Here is a 23,653-nt window from a genome sequence, read left to right on the forward strand (position 1 = left end):
AAATATAGAAGACAGGGCCAATGCTACCTCCCTCCTCTCCTCTCTATACTCAGATGGGGCATGACAAATGCATGCTGCAAGCGTGTGCTGCCAGAAGGATGCAGGAGCGACGTCTCTGTACGAACTGAAGGATTAATTTAAAACACAGATGAGTGTAAATTAAGCTCATCAGACTGCTTTTGTATTGTGCCATGTTACCAGTCGTATTTATTGAGTAAAATTGTGTTTTCAGTACAGTATTTTGGATTACCAGACACATAATGGCAGGCTGATACATGCACCTCTAGAGCAGTCAGTAAAATAAATTCACTCATATTTTTGAGCAAAATGTTATTTTCATTTTTAACTCTATGTTGTCAGAAGTCCCTTTGAGTTGTAACATTTATTCACATCAAGGACTGACCAGTGGGTGGATTGACTTAATGCACAACGCCTCCACATGGTGGTGCTCTAAGCTTTTAGGCTTCATCGTTTTACTCACCAGCAAACTGCAGTGACCTTTCTTTTTCTTCTCATAACAGGCACTGATTTAAAGCTTTAAATTTTCTACGGTCACTTCCCATGTTATACCTTCCTTTTAACCAAGATATTAGACATTCAAAGTTTAACAACTGGGTTACAGCATACAGTTAGGTTCCAAGTAAAGTTATGATAACAGTTCTAGCAGTTCTCATTTACACTCTCCTGTAACTCTTCACAATAGCAGCAGTGCAGTTGATGCTGAAGCACAGTGTGGAATGCATAATAGTTAATAACAGTGATGTACAGTAATCTGTGTATCTAACACCACAGTCTGAAAAGAGGAATGCCTGAGGATGTAGATCGGTCCAAAACGTTTCGGTTGTGGTTTAACATTTCCAGCACCGAGGTAAACTGAATCCAAAATATGAAGCTGTGAGGCATTAAGACTGCTGAATGGTATATGGGCTTTGGAGCTTTAACTACAACTCCAAAAACAGATGTGTCACTAAACAAAGTCAAAGTGGAAGTTAGATTGTTATTAAAAAAAAAAAAATTATAGTAGAAAACAGTATGTTATCTTTATCACACTGGCAAAATAATAATATTTTTTTAAAACAATGCAGTAAACTGTCAATTAATGTAGTTATAAATCAAACCCAAGCCTGTAATAAACCAAGAATGTATTTGAGTAATTAAGACATTATGTGAAATGCTGGTCACAACTTGTCCTGATTGTTGTTGTCTATCAGTGCTACTCTGGCTTCGGCTGCAGTTTATTCTTCTCTGGCTCAAAGAAGTTTTCAACGATGGCATCAACCAAGTCATCCAGTTCCTTCTTCAGGTGCGTCACATCACTGATAGAGACCAAGAGAGAGACAACAGAGAGTAAATATGATAGAGGGACTAACTACAGGTGCACTTTTCTAGCTCAGACATTAAGAGCTGAGGGAATTAGTTAAATCACAAAAAATTAAAAAGCAACTATTTTTCAAACAAAAATTTAGAAACTATTTGTTTTAGCCTCTGCAGTGTGAGAATATATTGTTTTTCTCTATCACTGTATATTGTATATCTTTGGGTTTTGGACTGTTGTCAGACCAACGATACATATAAAGCCATTTTGGAAATCATGATTTTCATAGCATGAACACTTAATCAAGAGAATAATCATAATTGAAAATGAAAATACACATTAGCTGCACTTGCTGGCCTGGTCTCTACCAGCGACCTACCTGTTACCAGGAGCAGCACAGAGTTCAGTGTAGTATTTGATTTTTGGCTCTGTGCCACTGGTCCTCATGGTGGCCACACCACCATTAGAGAAGGTGAAGGTAATCATCTGACTGGATTTGGAAGTGGGAAGAACCTGAGAGAGGACAGAAAAGGAGTGATAAAGGAGCAAACAAGATGGAAGATCAACTCAATTTTAAAGTCCAGCTGAACACTTTGACAAAAGGGGTCAAGTGTTACTGAACATCAAGTCAAACTGAACTGGTTAAGGCAAACACCACATAACTACAAAGCAAAGAAAAAAATCTGTCTAGGCTCCATAACTGCAGTCCCCTTTGTTCATCCCCATGCTTTCTCTCCACTATCAACTATACACTAAAAACAAAACATGCAAAAAAAACAACAACAAAAAAACAGTTTAATGGCAGGTAACACACTGTCTGACCAGAAAAAAACCCTCAACGGATGTCAGAGGATTGTTGTGCACCCAATGTATGAACTGCAGGTGTTAATTTGTTCCCTCACCGCCTTTTTATCTGCTTGGTTGCTGTCATAGCCAGTGGTCAGGTCTCGTACAGCAGAGATGGAAAAACGACCACATTCAGTTGGATATGAGTCCTTCTGGCCTTCGTGGTTGCGAAGGCGCTCAAACAGACTGCGGATCACCTCTTGGTCATGGCAGATAAAGTAGGAGTTCTTACTGATGTGGTATCCATACCTGACAACGAAAATACACAGAGGTAGAGTAAATAACGGAATCCAAATTCAGCCAAGTGTTACGTATATATCGGTATGTCTTACTCTTTATAGATGGTGGTGAGTTGTTGGGAGAGACTGGTGCTTTTAGTGGCCAGATAGGAAACCATCTCTCCTGCTATAGCTGCAGCACTCACTCCATCCTTGTCCAATACAGCAGAACAACACATATAACCTGGAATACACACACACATGCACACACGCTTTCAGCTCATTCCCAGTATGTGTAAACCTCCAGCTGCTGTAGTAAGATGTCACGACTTTTAGAAACAGAGTGTGCAAGGGCATGCCATTCCAATTACAGCGTCATAATCTTGTTATGTGGGAATGCCCTAAACTATGTGTTCTTGTATGTGTGGCTGGACTGCTCTCATATTAACCCCGAATGACATTTAACTTCAACCCAGTGCCATGTGTTTGACCGTAGGCAGGGTTCAGAACTTTAAATAGCCAAGACCAATGTCCTCAGCTGACATAAGTCTGATATTTGGACATATTTACTTTAATTTGATTCATGTTTTCCCGTTAACAGATAATGAAGGCTGTGCAACATGGTTAGAACACTGGTGTAAACAGGGAGCTTCATGCTTCAGTCGACCAAACAAGGCTTCTGAAGAAATGAATAAGAGCTGTCTTTTGACTCCAGGATGAAGGGTATTAACTGGAGCCGAAAAAGTAAAAACTGTTATGTAAATTTGGGGTATACTAATTACACTTGGAAGACCAATGACTGCTGGCATGATTGTTTCTACGCTCATAGCACTATTTGCAGAATATGTTGTTTCAACCCTGAAGGCCAACCATCTCAAATATCCTATTGATTTTGAAACTATTAACTGTGAAGCAAGCGACGCCTAGCCCCAGGGATAGGTCTATTATGTGATATATTGTAAGAGTGCATATTATGATATGGCAACAGGTTAGGGACATGTAAAATAAGAAAAATAATGATATTCCTCTTTTAAAAGCTCACCTTAATGTTTTTTAAATAGAAACTGCTTAAATGAAAACCAAATGTTGCAACCTTCTAAATATACTTTATATTTTTAATGCTTTTCCTTTTATTTAACTGCAATAATAGCAGACATGGAGTAATTACATTTTCTTTTGGTCCATGCCTGCAGCTGTCATACAGGTGGCTAGGTTATGAGGCACATATTTATCTCCACATGAATTTATATCACTTAAACACTTGTAGACAGATCACATTTCCTCATCTTGTGACACTGTAAACATTTTGTGCATAAATCCTTTTAATGTGATGACAACAAGAATAAATCAGGACATCTACCTCGTGACTGTACAATGCACAACATTCATTTCTGCGTATGCGCGCGCGCGTGTATGTGTGTGTTCATACCTATGGCTTCCTCAAAGGCAAACAGAACAGTCTTGCCCTGGTCCAAAAGGTCTCTGGCTCTGTTTCCCATCCACTTGAACCCTGTTAGCGTCTCCTGTTCAAACAACGTGAGAAATTTTGGTAAGACTTTGCAGTATTCCTTATCACTTTTTGTGTTCTACACCTATTTTCACTTCCTTGTTCTCATTTTCTGTAATGTATCATACGTGTATCTTATTGCTTTTTTAGTAGGCACCACATTTTCTTATGTTATGCAATTTTGCCAGCAAAATCTGGCAAAAAAAATTCTGTTGGTGTTAATAAGTTGCATTTTATCTTATCTGAAAACATTAATGACAGTAACCAATAGGTGTAGTTTGATGTTGTAAGTGGTGAAGCCTGTTTTCACCACTGCAACTTAAAGGCATGTCTTGAGTGCCTTTAAGTTTATCATTAATTAACATTCACAAATCCCTTCAAATACTATTACTGGAATCATTTCACAGCAAATGATAACGATAAACTAAAAATACAGCTAAGGCTGTCTCCTTGTCGCAGGAAACGCAGCAATGTTTGGATCATGAGGGCATAACATCTAGCAACAAAAAAAATCATTTCTGATCATAGCAATATGCTCAGCTGTGTAAGAACTGAACAAATACTTAGGGGTTGAACATTGAATCTATCACCTTCCCAGTTTAGGGGCAGGAGAGAGAGAGACAAAATGGTACTCTCAGAAACAAATTAACAAAGCGCTGTTCAGAGACTGGGCTCAGCTGGAACTGAGCTCTGCCTTTGATTCGAGCTCAAGTGAGGGCAAGAGTGAAAAGGAGAAACAAGTTTAGCCCATTTGAAATTTGTAAGGCCAATGAATGAAAGGCAGTTATCAGAAACAGTGCTGTGATAAAAAATGTTCTAATATGTCTTCTATCTTTGGCTCCATTCACAAACAGGTTGTTCTATTTTCAAGATAGATTAAAGGCAGATAAAGAAGGATTTTTATGCTCATGCTCAAGTGTGAAACTTCTTTTAAATGTCTTTTATTGTTTATTCTTTTAAACATATGTTAGCACAAATACAGTGTTTTGCAAAACTACTTTGAGAATCAGAAAGTTTGTTGGTGTGTTGATTTGTTTAATTTTATATAATTTAGTTTCACTGTGTTTAAAGTCAAATATGTGATTTAGTTAGCATTGATATGCTAAAAGAGGGGAAGTGCAAGTCCATGTTTACTGTGTTCCTTTCATTTGACCTTTACATATTTTATGTCGAGTCTGAGAAGAATTGTTTTCACAAACATGAACAAATGCTGTCTGTTTTCCTACTGGCTTCAGGCAAAGGCAGAATATATATTAAGAGACTGGGGGATGTCTGTCTGTGACTATAGAGTTACTTTCTAGATGACCAGTTCACATTAGTTTCTTTCTACTGCCGTAAGTTGGGTGAAGCTGAAACCTATAAATGTTCAGTTCTAATTTAACTTTTAGTCTTTGAGCAAAGGCCCATATGTATATGATGATAATGCAATAAATAGTCTGAAATACATGATGTCTGTGTGAATTCACTTAATTACAGACGTTCCACAACATGTTACCTCAAAGTGGAAGCCCTCCTTCAGAGCGATGGCGCGCAGTATTTTGGATGAGACGGTGCTCGACAGCATGTAGAGGTTTTTTACAGCAGCAGCATCGGGGTTCTGTTGCCTCCAGCAGTGAAATATCCACCAGCCGAGCAGCGCTCCCAACTCGTTACCGCTGAACACTCGCCACTGTCCACTGACACAGAGACGGACTCAGGTTACAGGAGTGCAGGCAACGACAAACACAGCCTTATACAGTGTTTAACCAGATGATCAAAGCTGTACTAAAGTGTTTTATTGCAGCTGTAGGTACCTTTGAGGACACAGAGGTCATGCCCTTAGTATTGGTTCGGGGAATTTTAGGGGTTTTAAGTCGAAAGGGTTTATAATTTATAATTACATTAAAATGTTTTCAAACGTATCTGTTTCAGGCCTACACTAAATAAAATCAGATTTCAGTAAAATGAATCAAACTGATTTAATGGACATTGCTGGCTTTATTGCTTTGCTCACTTGAGTTACTGTATATGCTTTACAAAGTGAAGAAGGCTGTAAAAAGCTTTTAGTCAGTGATGAAGGCAAATAAACTTACACAGCAGATAGTTATATTGCTAAGCAAATATTTACATGTTCAAAATACAGTACATTCATAATGTTTCACAAGCTTTTTGACTGGTTCCAAAATAACTTTCAAGAGTCACAACCTTCAAAATTGAGGCAATGGCCCTGGTTTTAATTGACTTTTGTTGTGAACTCACCATCCATACACCTAGCTCTTCAACTTAGTCTGTCATTCATTACAGTCATTTTAAAACTCCTTTGCAAAGAAGTGTGAAATTCATAGCTTCAGTGCTGATTGGAGTATGTGTAGACTGGAAAAAGAGTAATATAGCAACATAATGTGAAAAAAACATTACCACAGGCTGGTTTTCAATCCAACACTGCTAAGTGTTTTATAGTGGAATTAGTCAAATATTATTAAAGGTAATAATAACACACAAACTTTACATGCACAAACACACACCTCTCCTGCTTCTCAGCAATGGCCAGCCGATCAGCATCGGGGTCATTGGCCAACACCACTGAGGCCCCCTCCTTCTCTGCCAGTGCAAATGACAATGTCTGCAAAACAAACAAGCACATACAGCACCATCAGCAAAAACACAGCATCTACTATATATGGTTGGATGTGATGTATGTACACATTGTGTGAATGACCGGTACACACCAAGACTCCCTCTCCCTCCTCAGGGTTGGGATATTTGACGGTGGGAAATTCCGGGTCTGGGTCTTTCTGTTCCTCTACAGCGTATGGAGGATGAAGATCAAAGGCCTTGAACGCTGACTGGACAAATGTGTGACCAACGCCGTGCACAGATGTATGCACAATTTTCACCTGTGAACTCTTGTTTATCTCCCTGTGAAGAAACAAAGTAGAAGCTACAATAAGAAACTGTACTCTGAGTTAGGATGTGTTCTTTTTTCCACACATAATTAATAGAATCATCAGTGGAAGAAAGTTTAGGGTTCAAGGGTTTGTAATTGTGTGTGCTGTACAACAGGTAATTTATCTATGGAGCACCTGTGATGACAGTGTTTCTGGATGGCTTTGAAGTATTGTTTGTTGATATCTTCATAGGGGTCTTTGAGCAAGGGGCTCTTCAGGGCCTCCTCTGTGTTCCACGACTCAGGCCAAGGCTCCAGGTTCTCCTCAATGGCTTTAGAGATACCTTTGTCATGAGGAGACACAATCTGGGCACCGTTCTCCCAGTAAACCTAGGACACAAACAGAGAAACGCAAAAACATATGATGCAGAAATGATTAGAAAAGCAAATTAAATGGATTGTTGCTATGTTTAAATTAATAAAACAGCAATTACTGTCACAAACAACTACTGACTGAGAGATTTGGCAAACCTTAAATTTGGTGATACAATTCAGGGATACATCATTCAAACAGCCAGAAAAAGCTAAGCCCAATGCTAAATAAGTAGGTGTTACCTTGTAGCCATTGTCCTGTTTGGGGTTGTGAGAGGCGGTAACCATGATACCAGCACACAGACCCAGGTGAGAAACTGTGAAAGGCTGCAGGGAGATGGACAGAAAACTAAAATAGTAGATCATATATAATCTGCAATATTGGGCAAATAAGACAAAAAACACACAAAGACAACTAAATATAAACTGTCAATAGATGTAAAGGCATAATATCATCACTATCCTTACGTTGCGGTTGGGGAACAGAATCAGGAATCAGGAATCAAATCAAATACGAGATGCATGAAAAGATGAAATTCAGGTGAAAACTTAAACTAAGTTTAAATCAATATTGGCTGTTTCTGACTCTGTTTTAATTACAAAGATGCATCTTACTCTCTACTCACCGTTCCCACAATTACACAAGAGAAATGAGTAACGCAATGTTAGAATGATGAAAGAGGCCAACAGTAACTCTCAGTGATCTCGAATTGGATTGTTTTCGCAATTTTCAGTTGCAGGTCATTCTCAGTTTGAAACAGGCAAAAAGTGTGTTGCTTCAGAGATTCATTGCACTGTTGAGTGGTGCAGAAGTTTAAACTATATATATAAACCTATATAAACTTTGGGCTGAAAAGAGAATATTTTGTATGATTTTGAGCTGCACTATGCAGAATATACATGTTCAGAACAGACAAAGAGTTAAATGAATGGTTCCTCCTTCACAGGTCTGAAACTGAATATAACCTGGTGAATCAAATGTGCATTATGCAACGTGTTGTATACTTTGTAGAAGTGAGCGTTTTGAATGGAATTTGCCCCGTAGCTTCAGTCCCACTGTCATCCACCCCACCAGCAAACATGACAAACTGACAAACTAACCAGACTTAAGAATCTGTTGGCTTTCATGAACTCACTCCACATAGGTGACATAAATGTAATGTGTAAACACAGACATTACAAAAATCTTCAATTTTATGCCGTTTTATTGTTTGTGACTGAGCCAAATGTGTGGTGCAATGTCGGAAGAACCGAAATGAGGAAAGCACAGAAATTCCAGTGCTTACCACAAAAGGTGTAGGGGTGATGTCAGAGAAGAGGTGAACAGGCACCCCTCGGCTGATGAACACAGCTGCAGCCAAGCTGGCGAACCGCTTGCTGCTGCCCCCGCTGGGAGGGTGGGCCCGAGCGTCGAACCCAATCACCACCCCTCGCTCTTTGAGGTTCCCAAAACTCTGCTCCAGGTAGCAGCAGAAACCCTGTCAGGAAGGAAATAAGATAAAGTTAAAGACAGTTATTAAGGACTGAGGATCTGAGGCTGCACTCTGGCTCATAGGTTAGCAGCAGTTCAGCAATATAAGTGTGAGTTAAGCTATGAAGTCTTGAAATCAGTTAGAAAACTTACTGCTAACAAGCAAAGAGCTTTGTTTTATACCAGCTGAAGGCTTGAGATAGGTTTTCGCTTCACATTGAACACATACAGTCATGGACAAAAGTATTGGCACCCCTGGAATTTTTCCAGAAAATACACTATGTCTCCCGGAAATTGTTACAATTACAAATGTTTTTGCTATACATGTGTTTATTTACTTTATGTGCATTGGAAAAACACACAAAAAAAGCAGAGGAAAAAAAGCGAAAATGTACAGAATTTTACACAAAACTCAAAAAATTGGCCAGAGAAAGTTGTTGGCACCCTTTTAAAACTGTGGGTAAATCGTTTTATTTCAAGCACGTGGTGCTCATTTAAACTCACCTGTGGCAAGCAACAGGTGTGGCAATATAGAAATCACACCTGAAGCCAGCTAGAATGTATAAAAGTTGACCCAACCTTTGTGTTGTGTGCCTGTGTGTGTCACACCAAGCAAGGAGAAGTGAAAGAAGAGCTGAGAAGTGTCTGAGGACATAAGACGCAAGCTTGTGGAAAATATGAACAATCTCAAGGTTACAAGACCATCTCCAGAGACCTTGAAGTTCCTTTGTCCACTGTGCGTAATATAATCAAGAAGTTTATAACCCATGGAACTGTAGCTAATCTCCCTGGATGGGGACGAAAGAGAGACACTGATGAAAGAATGCTTAGAATAGTTAGAATGGTGGATAAACATCCTCAGTCAACTTCCACACAAATTCAGGCTGTCCTGCAGATTCAGGATGCAAAAGTGTCAGCTCGGACCATACGTCGTCATCTGAATGAGAAGAAGCGCAATGGCAGGAGACTGAGGAGAACCCACTGCTGACAAAGAGACATAAAAAAGCCAGACTGGAGTTTGCAAAAATGTACCTGAGTAACCCTCAATCCTTCTGGGAGAACATTTTGTGGACAGATGAGACTAAGGTAGAGCTTTTTGGAAAAGCACATCATTCTACTGTTTACAGAAAACGGAATGAGGCCTTACAAAGAAAAGAGCACAGTACCTACAGTCAAACATGGTGGAAGTTCAAAGATGTTTTGGGGTTGTTTTGCTGCCTCTGGCACTGGGTGCCTTGACGGTGTGCAAGGAATCATGAAATCCGGAGACTATCAAAATATTTTGGGCCACAATGTGGGGCCGAGTGTCAGAAAGCTGGGTCTGCGTCAGAGGTCATGGGTGTTCCAGCAGGACAATGACCCAAAACATACCTCAAATAGCAACAAGAAATAGTTGGAGACAAAGCACTGGAGAGTTCTGAAGTGGCCAGCAATGAGTCCAGCTCCAAATCCCATTGAACACTATGGAGAGATCTCAAAATTGCTGTTGCAAGAAGGCACCCTTCAAATCTGAGAGACCTGGAGCAGTTTGCAAAAGAAGAGTGGTCCAAAATTCCAGAGAGGTGTAAGAAGCTTGTTGATGATTATAGAAAGTGATTGGTTTCAGTTATTTCTTCCAAAGGGTGTGCAACCAAATATTAAATTGAGGGTGCCAAGAATTTTGTCCGGCCCATTTTTGAGTTTTGTGTAAAATCTTGTAAATTTTGGCTTTTTTCTTCTGCTTTTTTGTGTTTTTCCAATGCACATAAAGAAAACAAACGTATGCATACCACAAACATTTGCAAACAAACAATTTCTGGGAGAAATGGTGTATTTTCTGGAAAAATTCCAGGGGTACCAATACTTCTGTCCATGACTGTACTCTGAAATATTACATGCATGTTTGTAGTTGCAGGTCTGTGTAATAATCGGTGACAGCATGGTGAGATGTGAGCTCTGCAGTCAACAACAATAAGTTAGTGTTCCTCAGCTGCTTCAAACAGCGGAGAATCAAAATCAATAATGTGCATGTCTGGCTTTGCATGTGACTCGATGCTTAACGTGCAGCTGCAGCTTATCTATTAACCGACCTGCGTGGTCTGGATGATAGTGAGGTCATTCATGCAGGATATTCCGGGGCCCATGGCAGCTCTCAGTCCTGCTGTGCCAAACTCCATCCTGGAGGCGAAACATTTCTTCAGAGCCTCCACCGCTTTGTTCTTCACCAGGTCCTGCACCATTGACACCGTTTTGGGATTCTGGGGAAGAAAAATATTGTCACATTTAGTTATACATACAAGCCTCTTACATCAATTATAAACATTTATTTTAAAAACTGGCATTTAAACTTCAGCGACAGCCTTGTCATTAGCTGATCAGATCAGCATTATCAAAAAACAGTTTTCAGTCTGGCTTTCAAAGAAATTCTTGGCGTTGCCAGTTGACGTTCATTTTCAGATGAGGACTGTCATTAATGGGCGCTGCTATAGCTCACCTGGTTGAGCTGGTGGCCCATGTACAGGGGCTATAGTCCCCGATGCAGCGGCCATGGGTTCGAATCCTGCCCATGGCCCTTTGCTGCAAGTCCTTCCCCCATTCTTCTCCCCCACTTTCCTGTCTGTCTTTCAACTGTCTTATCTAATAAAAGCAAAAATGCCCAAAAAATAACTTAAAAAAAAAAAGACTGCAATTAATAATTTGCAATTTGTTGTCAATTATCATCTGATAATGTCAGAAAATAGAGAAACCTGACTATCACAATTTCACAAAGTTCACCTTAACTGAATGATTATTATTATTGTTGTATAAAATATATGTTATATAGATTTTTTTTTAAAGTGAGCTTTTACAATATTGAATTTCCCTTCTGGGTTGAAGTATTTTTCATTTCATTTCATTTCAATAAGTGAATATATGCTTTGACCAACAGTCCAAAACACAATACCATTTAATGTACCATTAAAGAAGACAGCTATTCACATTACAGAAGCTAGAACTTGAACAGTTTTGGCAATATTAGTTAGAAAAACACTTTGGATAGAGTCTGTGATCTGTGAACGTGCAAAGGACAGGCTAGAATAGTGGTGAGTGGATCAGTTCAAGTCACTTTCCGTGTTTCACTTTTAAAGAGCCAGAGCTGTGCACAAATAATAGATTTTTATTCATTTGTTGTTTTTTTTATTGCAGAATATGACAAAAACAAAAAAAAACCACGCTGCACAAGAAATACATAGACAACTTTTTTTTTTTTTTAAGTTATTTTTTTGGCCTTTGTGCCTTTATTGGATAGTGTTAGTGAGAGAGACAGTAAAGTAGGGCGAGAAGAATGGGGGGAGGTCATGTGGAAAGGGTCATGAGCGGGATTCAAACTCATGACCTCCACATCGGGACTGCAGCCCTGCACATGGGACACCAGCTCAACCAGGTGAGCTATAGCGGCGCCCCAACATACACAATTTTTAAACAATGAATTACTGAATAAAATGGTAAACAAAAAATTTAGAGTCAATTGACTTATAACTTTTTGTCGGGGAAAAGTTTATAGTAGCTGTTTATTGTCCTTACAAGCATCTGCTTTTCCCTAAAATTTAGGAAAAAAGCATGTTTATGGTTTTTACAAAATAAAGCAAAGAGTTCACAAAAAGAGTCAGACTGATTAGCAAGAGCTGCCATAAACACTACAATAGGGTCCATTCAGTATGGCACTTCCTCTTCAAGTGGACTCCTGAGCAAACTGTCCTGACACTAAAATGTTAACAGTAACAAATCTGGGTGCCTTTTCCAATGTCACCTAATTGGTGGCATCCCATGTCTCTTTAAGGCCAAGAACGACTCTGTTTGTATCGCTACAGTCTGTGTGTGTGACCACTTTAACATCATGTGATGAACAGTTCTCTGTGAAATTACAAATGATCAGTCTAAGAGCCTGTATACGTACAGACTGTACAAGTGCAGCTAAATGGGAAAAAAACGTGGCATGTGAATATTTCACATTTTTTAATGTATTAATAGAACAAACTAACCAGACCTTTCTTCATGGTAACTATACAAATTGATGTGCTGTACTCAGTTTATAAGCAACATGACAGATCTGGAGCTTGATATCATTTATTTAGGTGCTGTAGGAGGACAAAGCTATAAAAGAATAAAAAAGGAACCTTTGATTTGCTAGCTGGGTGGTGAATGGATTGACAAAACTCATTATTTAAAAAAAAAAAAAAAAGAAGAAGAAGAAGAAAAAAAAGTCCTTTGGAGTACAAGGTTCAGGTTCAGGTGCTACCAGAGAAACAGAAGGTTTGTGTCTCCTTCACAATGTTTTGGTATGTCAAAATCTTGAATGAATGAATGAATGAATGAATGAATGAATGAATGAATGAATGTATGAATGAATAGCACATCTCAACCTTTTAGCTTTAATTACATTCTGCTTGTCTACATTTTCTCTTATTTAGTAGATGCTTTCATTTAACCAGGGCCTCTTCCAGGTAGGGATCATTTCTCTGAATATAATTAAAGCAACAGAATCCAGTATAGTTTAGCTTGGCTTGCTAGCAGAGATATTTGGTATTAAGTATTTCAGTGACAATAGTGAATCCTTTGTATATATAAAAAACCAACAACAAACAAACAATCAATCAAAAAACAAAACAAAACAGGTCCATCTAAATTCAAGTTTACAAGTGCAGGATGCAAATATGCAAAACAGGTTTTTGAGCTGTTCAACTGGTGACTATCCTCGAGTTAATCGAGTTAATCCACACCCCAGTTAGTTGTGGCAGAGATAATTAGATAGTGTGACCAGTACACAGACACTCCTTTGACCAGTGACTTTAAAAAGCCAACCTAAAATTCAGCTTTTTAACCTAAATGGACATGATAGATGCTGGTTTGTCAGATAGGGCCACAGCCAGGCACATGAATATCCACAACTCCACCATTTGTTGTCTAAGAAACCTGCTCACAAATCATGGTAGGACACACAATCTGCCACATGATGATCCGGATGGATAGGTCACATAATGGTTTCCAGGACGAGTTGGACAACATTTCACAGCGCCCTCCACAACTCTATACAGTGTACATATGTCTCATGACACAATACAAATGTTGGACACACTGACTTGAAATTTCACACTCTTAATGTGTCATTATCATTTCCTACGCAGTCTTTCATGTGATCTATTCTGTCATAGAGGTGCCATGTGTTGGAACAACAAATACTTATTGTCCCGTTGTTAAAAAGAATGGATACAATTCAATAAAATATTACATAATGTGTCTACTTTTTAATTTTGTGTATTAATTACATGTCATGTTTTCTGTAAATGTAGAACTGTTGACATGTCTGTGAACAAATGTCAGATTTTTGCATGTTCAACTGAGCTGGGACTGTAACTACCAGTTCACTGAACTCTGCTTCGAGTTTGTCATCATCTATTGTCATTTCTTTTCCAGAATTTTTCAATACAGGGGTAATTACAGATCTGTAAAATAAAACATCATAGATTTTAAAAAATAAAATAAAAATAGAGCTCAACTGATTTCACTCATTCACTCGGACATCATTTAATGTACGATTATTGACATCTGCAGTAAGAGTTGTGATTTAACCAACACGCTTCCAAGTAGCACCACACAAACCTGCTTCATTCATACAGAGGTCACACTACACAACGTGACATTTATAGGCATTTTGTGATCACAGGAAGTCTGATTACAAACTTATATAACGGTGGACAGGTCTGTAATGTCTAATTGGTCCAGTTAACCATCAACGCTCGCAGCTCGTTAAGCTAGCTCGCTAGCTGTCAGCTCACCCGGTCATACTGCAGCCACTGCCGGACGTCCTGCTCCAGCTTGGAGTCGCCGAGTGAAGACAAACCGTTCTCCATTTCTGCTGTTGGCCCAAGTCAAGACACTGTCCGGCTCACTGTCTCACCCTGAAACGTTTTCCGACCTCGAACAGCTGCTGTGGTTCAGTCTGTGAGCACCTGCGAGTCCACGACGCGGGGTGGAGCGACGTCGAATGTCATCAGCTTCCTGATGGTGCGTTCAGGGGCTGCTGCAACTGTGCGTATTACTGAGCGTGTGGGCTTCAATGACTGCTAAGAGAAGTGGGAGACATTGGTGCGTTAAAATAGACCTCACAATGCATCAGTTGTGGAAAGTGCAACTTGGACAGACTGTAAAATATTTCAGTTTTATTGGGAAAATAGTTATAAAGTATATAAACACCTGCATGAGGAAGAGTTTCAATATGGAGTTAGTGTAATAAAACTGCATAAGTAAACAACTGCAGCAGCAATGATGGAAAGTAACTTAATACAATTACACAACTGCTTTGCCAATTGAAGGCACAATTGTGAATATTTGCTTCAGTATTAAATAAGGATGCACGATACATCGGTGTCTGCCAATATTAGTGTTTTTTTCCCATATATCGGTATCGATCCAATGAACAAATTTAGCCGATGTGAAAAACCGATGATTGTCTAACATTAGCACCTTCGTCTCTACATTTGATATTGCTGCTAGTTCACAGATGTTTTTACTTCAATGGTCCTGCACTTGAAAGTTAAATATGTTTAAACATGTTTTACTTTTGTTACATAATAAAGAAGAATATGTGATCTAATTGGGTTTGGGCTTCTTTTGAATAGTTTTCATGTTCTCACAGTGCTTACTTATACTCATTTTTTGGTGTGAACAAAAATTGAATATCAACATTAGTAGTATCGGTTATTGGTGATATCACAAATCTTAATATCAGATATTGGTATCGGCCAGAAATTCTAATATTGTGCATCACTGGTATTAAATGATATACTTACATACATTTCACTTTGTAGATGTAGATTAACACACAAAACCTTGCAAAAATAGTTATTTTACCATTTTAACTATCAAACAGTATATATGATAGCTGCCCCTCTACCACCTACAACAGTGAAATTCTATTTATACGTTAATTCACCAGTAGTAGTAATCTGTTACTACTGTAATGAACATACAGTGCAATGAATATTTTCACTTTCAGAAAAGTGTGCTGATAATACTGTTTAATTCTGTTCAAGTTCTTAATAAAAGTCCTTTTCTTGTAACTGCATACTTTTATCTAAGAAAATGTCTTCTTACACTGCTTGAGAGCTTTTTTTTAACAACACGAGACAATGAATGTTTATTTATTTGTTTACTGAGGCAGCATGTGGCGATGCAAGACATTTTCCTCAAGGATTTCAGCTTTGATCATCTTTACCAGATCAGTCTTTGCTGCATGCTGATGAGTGTTATTCTGATTCAAGAAGGAAGAATTGATAATTTGCCAAACATTTTGAATTTTGTCTGCAAAAACAGATGCAAAATCACTACATGACTTGATGGAAACAATTTCCTCAGGTATTGACACTTGTGGACTGGCAAGTTTGTCCAGGGCAGCAAATTCCTTTTTTTTTTTTTTTTTTCTTTCACTAACTACTTATCTTTTTTGACTGCTGCTTTAGGCTTGTTGCTTTTTTATTGCCAGAAATGGCTTTGACTTTAAAAGGAGTAATATCCACTAAGACTAAAAAAAGAGGGTGGTATCATAGAGATTGTGTGAATAGATGCTACACTGCTGTTTTCGTCAATGTATTGCTTTTTAATTGCATCACATTTATGTATAGATTCACCTCCTAATTTGACAGAAAGATATTTAAAGGAGTTAAAAGTACCAAGTATCGGATGTACATCCTTAAATAAAACAAAGACACCACTTACTCTCTTTCCTCATTCACAAAATTAAAATTAGGTTGAATTGTCTCACCCTGCGACCCTAGTGAGGATTAAGCGGTGTATAGATAATGGATGGATGGATGAAGTGTCTCAGTAAGAACTGTTGTACTGTTGTCAAGTCAGGGGCCTGTTTTAAAAAGTGCACCAAGAAAAGTGGGAATTAAAATCCAACACCTGACTTGAATAAGCCTTACAGTTAATAAGCCTCATCAGTCGGGGGTGAAGCGGTTCTTGAAAGGTCAGTTCAGGTTTGTGCAATGAGGCTAATTTGATGCAGGTTAAAGTAGTCACGATAATTGAGTGTGTGCTATTCTTAAGTTGATTTTCTGTAAAATTAAATTTTTGGACTGATTTGGGGTAATAAAGTCAAATTAAAGCCGCAAGCGGCGATAGACGGGTCCTCGTCCGACGCTTGTCGGCCTTCGTGCATAGCGGGGTGTGGTGCAAACGTGCTCTGGGTGGGACTCTGATCCGGCATGTCGAGTTTTGACCAGATCGGAGCACGTCAGGCGTATTTACGAGCCACTTCCTGTTTAGTGGCAAGCCACGGCGGCGTGCGTGTTGACCGTGGTGGAAACGCACTCTGGCTGAGACTCGGAGCACGTGCGTAAAGTTTCAGGAAGATTGGAGCACATACAGGCCAGTTACACTGTACGTCTCATATTCTGGCATTTTAGGGAGTTGTGGCCACGCCTTCAGCTGGCGTTGTGAGTGAGAGTCGTCATATGTCTGTGATGAGGATTAGAGTGTGATGCAACATGTGAAGTTTGAGAGCAATTGGAGCATGTATGGGCTATTTACACTTCACTTCCTGTTTAATGGCGAGCAGAGGCGGCGTGCATGGCGTGGCATGCTGGCAACACACTGTGGCTGAGACTCAGAGCACGCGTGTAAAGTTTCAGGCCGATCGGAGCACACACAGGCCAGTTACACAGCACGTCTCGTGTTATGGCGTTTTATGGCGCTGTGGCCAAATTCAGGGGGGCGCCATTTCCACGCCATCAGACTTTTGCAGAGCGTTTTACTAACTTTTAATCTCCAACTCCTGTAGTCTGTGCTGGCCAAATTTCAGGTGTGTATGACCTTCCCTGCAGGAGGAGATAGATTTTGAAAATGGCCAAAAATGTCCAGAAGTCACCCACAATCGCCAAAATTGTCACTGTGTTTTTTTTCAAAATGGCGGACTTCCTGTTGGTACTGATTGACTTTTTGTGCGTACTGAGCTGTTACACATGCCCAGCGAATCTTCTCAGTGTAGGTGAAACGACCTTCCGACAATATTCAGTTGAATGCAAAAACCACCGCGAAAATGGACAAAATGGCCATTGATCAAAATTGGACGGGCCACCATTTCCAAATCGGGCCTCATCTGCGGAGCGTTTGAAGAACTTTTAATCACCACGTCATGTAGTTTGTGCTCACCAAATTTAAGGTGTGTACGACGAACCCCCTAGGAGGAGTTTGATTTTGAAAATAGACAAAAATGGCCATTTTTGAGCGAAAATGGCCCGGCATGCTTGCCCTTTTTCCAACATGGCGGATTTCCTGTTGGGTTTACAGAAACATGCCAATGGACTTTTTTGTGCGTCCCGAGTTGTTACATATGTGTGGCGAATTTCGTAGTTCTAGGTGAAACGTAGCACCGATGGGACTCTGTAGAAATATTTTAGGGGGCGCAGCTGAGCCGTGTTGCGTTTTAGACCTTGGTCCAGCAGATTTTTTTGTTTGTGCCAACCAGCTCTATATGCCTATGAAATTGAAATTGCGTAGCTCTAGGGCAAACATGCTTCCGACAGGACTCCATTGAAATTTTCAAGATGGCGCTATGGAGCAATTTCTGTAGTGAGGTGTGTATTTTTCTTCCAAATTATAACATTTTTTGCCGGGTCTGATGTGTGTGGTGATTTTGGTGAGTTTTCGAGTACGTTAAGGGCCTCAAAAACGCGTCTCTTTGTCACGAACAATAAGAAGAAGAATCCGAGCAGTTCTAACAGGGTCTTCGCACCCTTTTGGGTGCTCGGACCCTAATAATATGGTAGCATGCCAAAGAGAGAGTAGTAAAACCTTGTTATAGGAACTCTGTCCAAGACCTGATTAGTTTGCCAGAAGTCACTAGAATAACTGAGCTTTAACTATGTTGAATTTGCTTTCTGGAACCGAAATAAACAAGAAAGTAAGTCAGTCAGACTAACTGAAATAAGTCTGGTTTATTTTGTAAACTTGCTTCATTGAACAGGCCCCAGTGCAGTCAGGAAGGATGAGCTGGATAAGAGGAACACTGAATGATTACCACTGTTGGGGGGGAAGGATGGAAATAGAAGGAGGGGGAAGCGAATGTGGTGTGAGTTTGATTCCAGCATTGATTAGTGCATCCACTGAAGCCTCATGAAGCCCAACAGAGTAGATGACAGAGAGAGAGGCAGAGAGAGAGAGAGAGAGAGAGAGAGAGAGAGAGAGAGAGAGAGAGAGAGAGAGAGAGAGGGGGGGGAAATTATCCTCCTGTGTTGTCAAGCAGCGATGGTTTGTCTTCCTGCTCCAGTGAACGTTGGCTGGACTTAGTCCCAGGATGTGACTTCACTCTGTCTGCGTGGGAGAACGATGGATGGTGACGACAATACAGAACATTATCTGAGTGTTTTAATTCCCTGGCGCCTCAGAAGAAGGTCATCAGCTCTGAAGAGATGCTTTTGTTTCCAAGAGATTAAATTTCAATTTATTTTCAGTTAACTTGTTTTGAGTTGCAGGTTTTGGAAAGCTACTGTTGGTGGCGGCCTGGACTTAACATCCAGAGTTTGTTTTAAAACTTAAGGACCTGTTTCATTATTCGTCTCCCAAACTAACTACAATCTGGTTTTCAGATAGTAACCTGTAGACATTTTCAGTCATTCTCAGTTCACTACAGCAGCAGGTTGATGATTTTACTACTATAACTGATGGTGGCGTCTCCTACTATTATTACCCCAGGTTCAGATCTTGGCCCTGTCAGCAATTCTTGCCCTCTTCCTCCTAGTTTGCAGCCTTTTCTCAGTCGCTTCATGCTGATGATTTGTTGATCGGTGTTCCCATTCACACTCATTTATCTGAGGTCAACCCTGTTTGTCAAGTCTCTAGTTTGTGGGTTCCTACTCTTCCAACATGTCTGGCTCTGCTGGCTGAAGGCAACTTTGTGACAGTATCCTCCAGTCTCTGATACTTAGAGCATCCTGGAAACAAGGCGAGAGCCATGAATCAATACAAAATAAATGATCATTTTCAGAGCACTTCACAAAAACCATCACAATCAACAGTGATATAGTCCACGTAACACTTGTATTATATTCTAGTTTTGCACTTTTTCAGGTTTCTTGAGGAGTTACGGTGCAACCCAAAAGGTTGTTTAAGAATTGAAAAACAAAAACCAAATGCTGCCATAACAGACTGTATGAACATAACTGCACTGTGGTGATTTAGGCTGTGGAGGAGTGTAAATGCATTGACCTGTAATCTGAATTCAAAACAACAAACAAGTTGTGACTTGCATAATAATAATAATTCTAATTTGTGACATACAAAAAAGAAATACGAATAAACCAAAAGAAAAGCTCTGAGAAAAACGTTCCCCTACAATGAATGGATAACTAACTTTACAGTCTAAAGTTTAATTGAGTTCTTAATTATGCTGGCATTATCAGCCTGGAGCTTCTCTGTATGTTCGTGATCCGTGTCTCTTTTTTTTCCCTTCAAAACATAGATTTGTTCATTTACTTACGTCAACAGGACGGTTCACTTGTCATCACCTTCAGATGACACATTCATCTAGTGGAAAAAACACATCTAGTAACTGGAATCAAATGGTTTAAATACATCTCAAACATAAATGTCATGTAAACTATTATCAAACACTTAAACGTTACCAAATGAAGCAGCACATATTGAAGTGTCAGATTCAAGTTTTATTTTTCCAGAAGTCTTTGGGTAATCATTACTCATGTTATCAAGGAGCTGTTTCAAATTCTTTCATGTAATGTTTTAGGATTTCGTTTTGTTATAACCACAACAAATAAGACCATGTACAACTGATTTTAAACAGATGATGATGAAAAGCTGATACTGTCAGAGCTGCGTGTCAGTGACGCCTGTTATTCAGAAGTGGGCGAGTGACTACCTGCAAACTTGCATCAAATATAAGAAATAGATGCATTTACAGGGTGATCGAACATTTAGGTTGATTAAAATGAATGCGTTACAGAAAAAAGGGCATCCCTTCAGTTCAAAATGAAAGTATATTTAAAAAACATTCACCATCTTTTGGTTCCAACAGCAGCAACGACTATAAATCTGTGTTCAGAGCAGAGGCACTAGGAAATGATCTGACTGCATTACAGAGAGCATTCTCTTTTTAATTAAAAGTTTGCAGTGTTTAGAAACTAATGTCAAAGAAATAAAACAATATACAATCACTTCTGAAAGAATCTACTGTAAACACTGTAGGTACATTACTAGCAGCTCCTCTTCTAGTCATCCAGTTTCACTAAGAACGCACAGAACTGTGAAAATGTCTGTCGAACTAACTGTAAGTGAGCTGTGTGTTGTTTTATTACAATGTCCATTTCCAAACATATTAACAGTAATGTCTGCTGTTTGAACAGTTTGAAATGGAGGATAGCTATAATTCTCAAACTAACTACTAGGTGAAACTGTGAAAAAGTAGCTTGAACATCTTCATAAGTGGAAAAGCACAGGTGTTATAGCTCTGTTCTATTTAAATGTGACAGTGAGCTGGCAAGAACGACACCTGAACGGAGGCATCTACATGTAACTCATGTCATTAACTTCACTATTGACACTTGTGCATTGCCTGCTGACGTGTCAGAATGGTTTCTGTGAAAAAAGGTCAAGTAAAGGCTCCTAAAGCCACGACGATGACTGTAACTCTTTTTTAGTGAGACCTGAGTCAACAAAATGTCTGTCACATCCCTAAATGTCATGATCGTAACTGTTGGTCTTAAAGATCTGCACATCACAGAAACTATCTCCTGCGTTTCCTTTGTTTGATGGCGAACAGATTCTCGTCTGTTGGGTACATCTCTGCACCAAACTGTTTGTCAGCCTTCCTGAGGTTTCGATCTCTCCTCTTTTGATTCTTCTTTGCTTTGTCCGTCTTTGACTGTGGCCCCGGCGTCATCCCTCCTACAGTCTTGCACAGATAATCTGGTCTGCTGTCTTTGTGTCCCCCTGTTAGTCCGAAAGGAACCTGCTTCATTTTATTCATCCTCTTTTTTCTCTTCTTCTTCTGTATGCTCTCTCCTGTGCCTCCTCCTCTGGGAAAGTCATCAGCTTCATCACAAATTAGCTTACTTCTTGGGAGTGGGTCTCTAGAGGTGGGCACAGGCCTCTTAGGTTTCCACGGTTTTGCGCTGCCTCCGCTTTCTTGTTTGGACTTACTGTACTTATTTCTTTTGGGCATTGTGGCACTAAAGTCACTGCTGTCTTCAAAAAAGACATGGCTGGGGCTGGGTTTGTGGTTGTGAGGGGTTTGGTGAAGTTTATGATTAGGCAGGTGGCTGTTTTTATGATGGCTGATTTTCTGCTTCTTCTTTGGTGGTCCCGGTGTGAGAGGGGTCTCAGCAAGAGCGGATAAAAAGCCATTTTTCTTCAGTTCTGGGAGAAAGAGAAACAGAAAGAATTTGTTTAATCTTTTACTCTTATGCTGGTAGGTTTCCTCAGCAAAATAAGCATCAGTCAGATTAGACAAAAATTGCAGGTAACAGCAACAATGTGAAATCACAATACAATGTTAATCATTTTCATCAAAACCATAAGGAAACATAACATAACTTCTAATACTTGTTGACATTTTTGGAAATAGACATATATTTTTCTCTGGCTTAGTATTAAATTACAAAGTCAATATCATGCAAATATCTCGAGCTATAGTCTCTAGTTTGACTGCTCAATTGCTGTGCAAAGCCTTTGAAGCTTAAATGGGACATTCTGAGGTTATCTGAGAGAGAAATTTTAGCTCATGAAACTTCAAAAATCAAGACATTATCAACTGTTGAGCAATTGTTGTTTGGTTCGAATTATAATACAACTGTAACCTGTAAATGAAAACATGACAAATACTAGTATTGGCAAAACTTCTATTTACTAGTACTTGGAATGTTCTTACATGCCTGTACTGCACCATGATACACATACATGTACTACTACGGCAGCATGTAAGAACATGGCCCAAGTGTTACTAGCCCTTAGACGTCTTGGCCTGTTTTGGCCGTTTTGCATACTTTTAGTTTTGTCTTTATATACCACATTAAAACATGTTTACTATGCCCATGTTTGGCATCTTTTTTTTTCAGCACAACATTCTCTATATGATTTGACCATTATTTTTTCACTTTAACCAACTATATTAACATTTTGGGGTCAAAAACTCACAAAAAATACAAAATCCGATTTGAAGAAATGTATTATTTACAATAAAAACCACAAACATGCTTAACGAAGCATTTTGAAAGTTGAACATGTAATCATAGGTTGCAGATGTGGATTTGAAAAGATAAATTTAATATAAAATCAATTACATACAAATATATACAACTATATACAACTATATCTGCAACTATATACGAAGCAGGTGTGGCTTTCTTTCTGTTTTTATCTGTGCCACTCCTGAAAATAATTTCTTTCCAAAATAAGGCAGACAGCCACATCACAGGACCCGCACTTCCAGGGACTTTCTTTCACTGTTGTTTTGTCCATCACAGAAAAATTGATCACAAAAAATGACGGATTTTGAAAGAAACGCGATGCCTGCATCGCGTATTTCATATGCCTATATTTTACACACGTTTTTTGTCACGCATGTTCATAACATCATATCTCCGGATTTTACGTGGTCTATCAACATGAAACAAAAACTGGGAGGGAGTTTAAAGTCTGTACTTTCGAGAGAAGTTGACGGCATCACTGTATATATGATAATTTTCCTGTTGTGATGTCTTGAACATGTCACATGTTTATATCACGCTGGCGTGACGGCGGACCTCTAAGGGTTCAATCAGCACTTTGGTAAGAGGGCGCAAATCAGGAGTATGAGGGCACAGCGCCTCTGTAACATAATTTAGACAAACCTCTGAACTAACTGTGACAATGTTGTGTTTTCACAACTCTGGAGTCAAATCTATGCTAATTGACCTCTTTGTAAAGATGCTGTCAGCAGCAACTTAACTGCATTATATTCCTGATAGTTTCTATGCTGGGAGTTGCACTCCATCCAAGTCTGTTGTCATCATTTCAGTGTAACACACACAACTAAGTTAACATCATT

At 39.3% G+C, this 23,653-nt stretch overlaps 2 protein-coding genes across 2 annotated transcripts in view; both read right to left on the reverse strand.

Moving 5' to 3' along the window:
- Positions 1–177: 177 nt before the first annotated feature.
- pgm2 (phosphoglucomutase 2) lies at positions 178–14,586 on the reverse strand. The gene is made up of 13 exons (XM_008278424.1): positions 14,391–14,586; positions 10,665–10,832; positions 8,411–8,602; positions 7,368–7,451; positions 6,949–7,142; positions 6,595–6,784; positions 6,391–6,488; positions 5,382–5,562; positions 3,809–3,902; positions 2,494–2,623; positions 2,218–2,410; positions 1,695–1,828; positions 178–1,316 (listed from the first exon to the last, which is right to left on the reverse strand). Exons 1-13 carry the CDS (start codon positions 14,463–14,465, stop codon positions 1,214–1,216), a joined length of 1,836 nt encoding a protein of 611 aa, XP_008276646.1. The 5' UTR covers positions 14,466–14,586; the 3' UTR covers positions 178–1,213.
- A 5,579-nt stretch (positions 14,587–20,165) lies between these two features.
- The window catches only part of zcchc7 (zinc finger, CCHC domain containing 7), a 50,718-nt gene continuing 47,230 nt past the window's right edge, over positions 20,166–23,653 (reverse strand). The window contains exon 10 of the mRNA XM_008278425.1: positions 20,166–21,984. Coding sequence (XP_008276647.1) covers positions 21,353–21,984 — 632 coding nt within the window. The 3' untranslated portion in view covers positions 20,166–21,352. The remainder of the gene's footprint in view (positions 21,985–23,653) is intronic.

This window comes from Stegastes partitus, unplaced genomic scaffold, assembly GCF_000690725.1.
Source record: "Stegastes partitus isolate 25-593 unplaced genomic scaffold, Stegastes_partitus-1.0.2 Scaffold123, whole genome shotgun sequence".
Taxonomy (NCBI): Eukaryota; Metazoa; Chordata; class Actinopteri; family Pomacentridae; genus Stegastes; species Stegastes partitus.

What these genes read in the sequence shown, in the direction of transcription:
- pgm2 (XM_008278424.1), bottom strand. Translation starts at nt 14,465, where the DNA reads ATGGAGAACGGTTTGTCTTCACTCGGCGACTCCAAGCTGGAGCAGGAC. An exon ending in AGTGGCTGCAGTATGACCGG is followed by an intron (nt 10,833 to 14,390) that starts GTGAGCTGACAG and finishes TTTCTTCCCCAG; the next exon opens with AATCCCAAAACGGTGTCAAT. An exon ending in CAGAAACACTGTCATCACAG is followed by an intron (nt 6,785 to 6,948) that starts GTGCTCCATAGA and finishes GTTTCTTCACAG; the next exon opens with GGAGATAAACAAGAGTTCAC.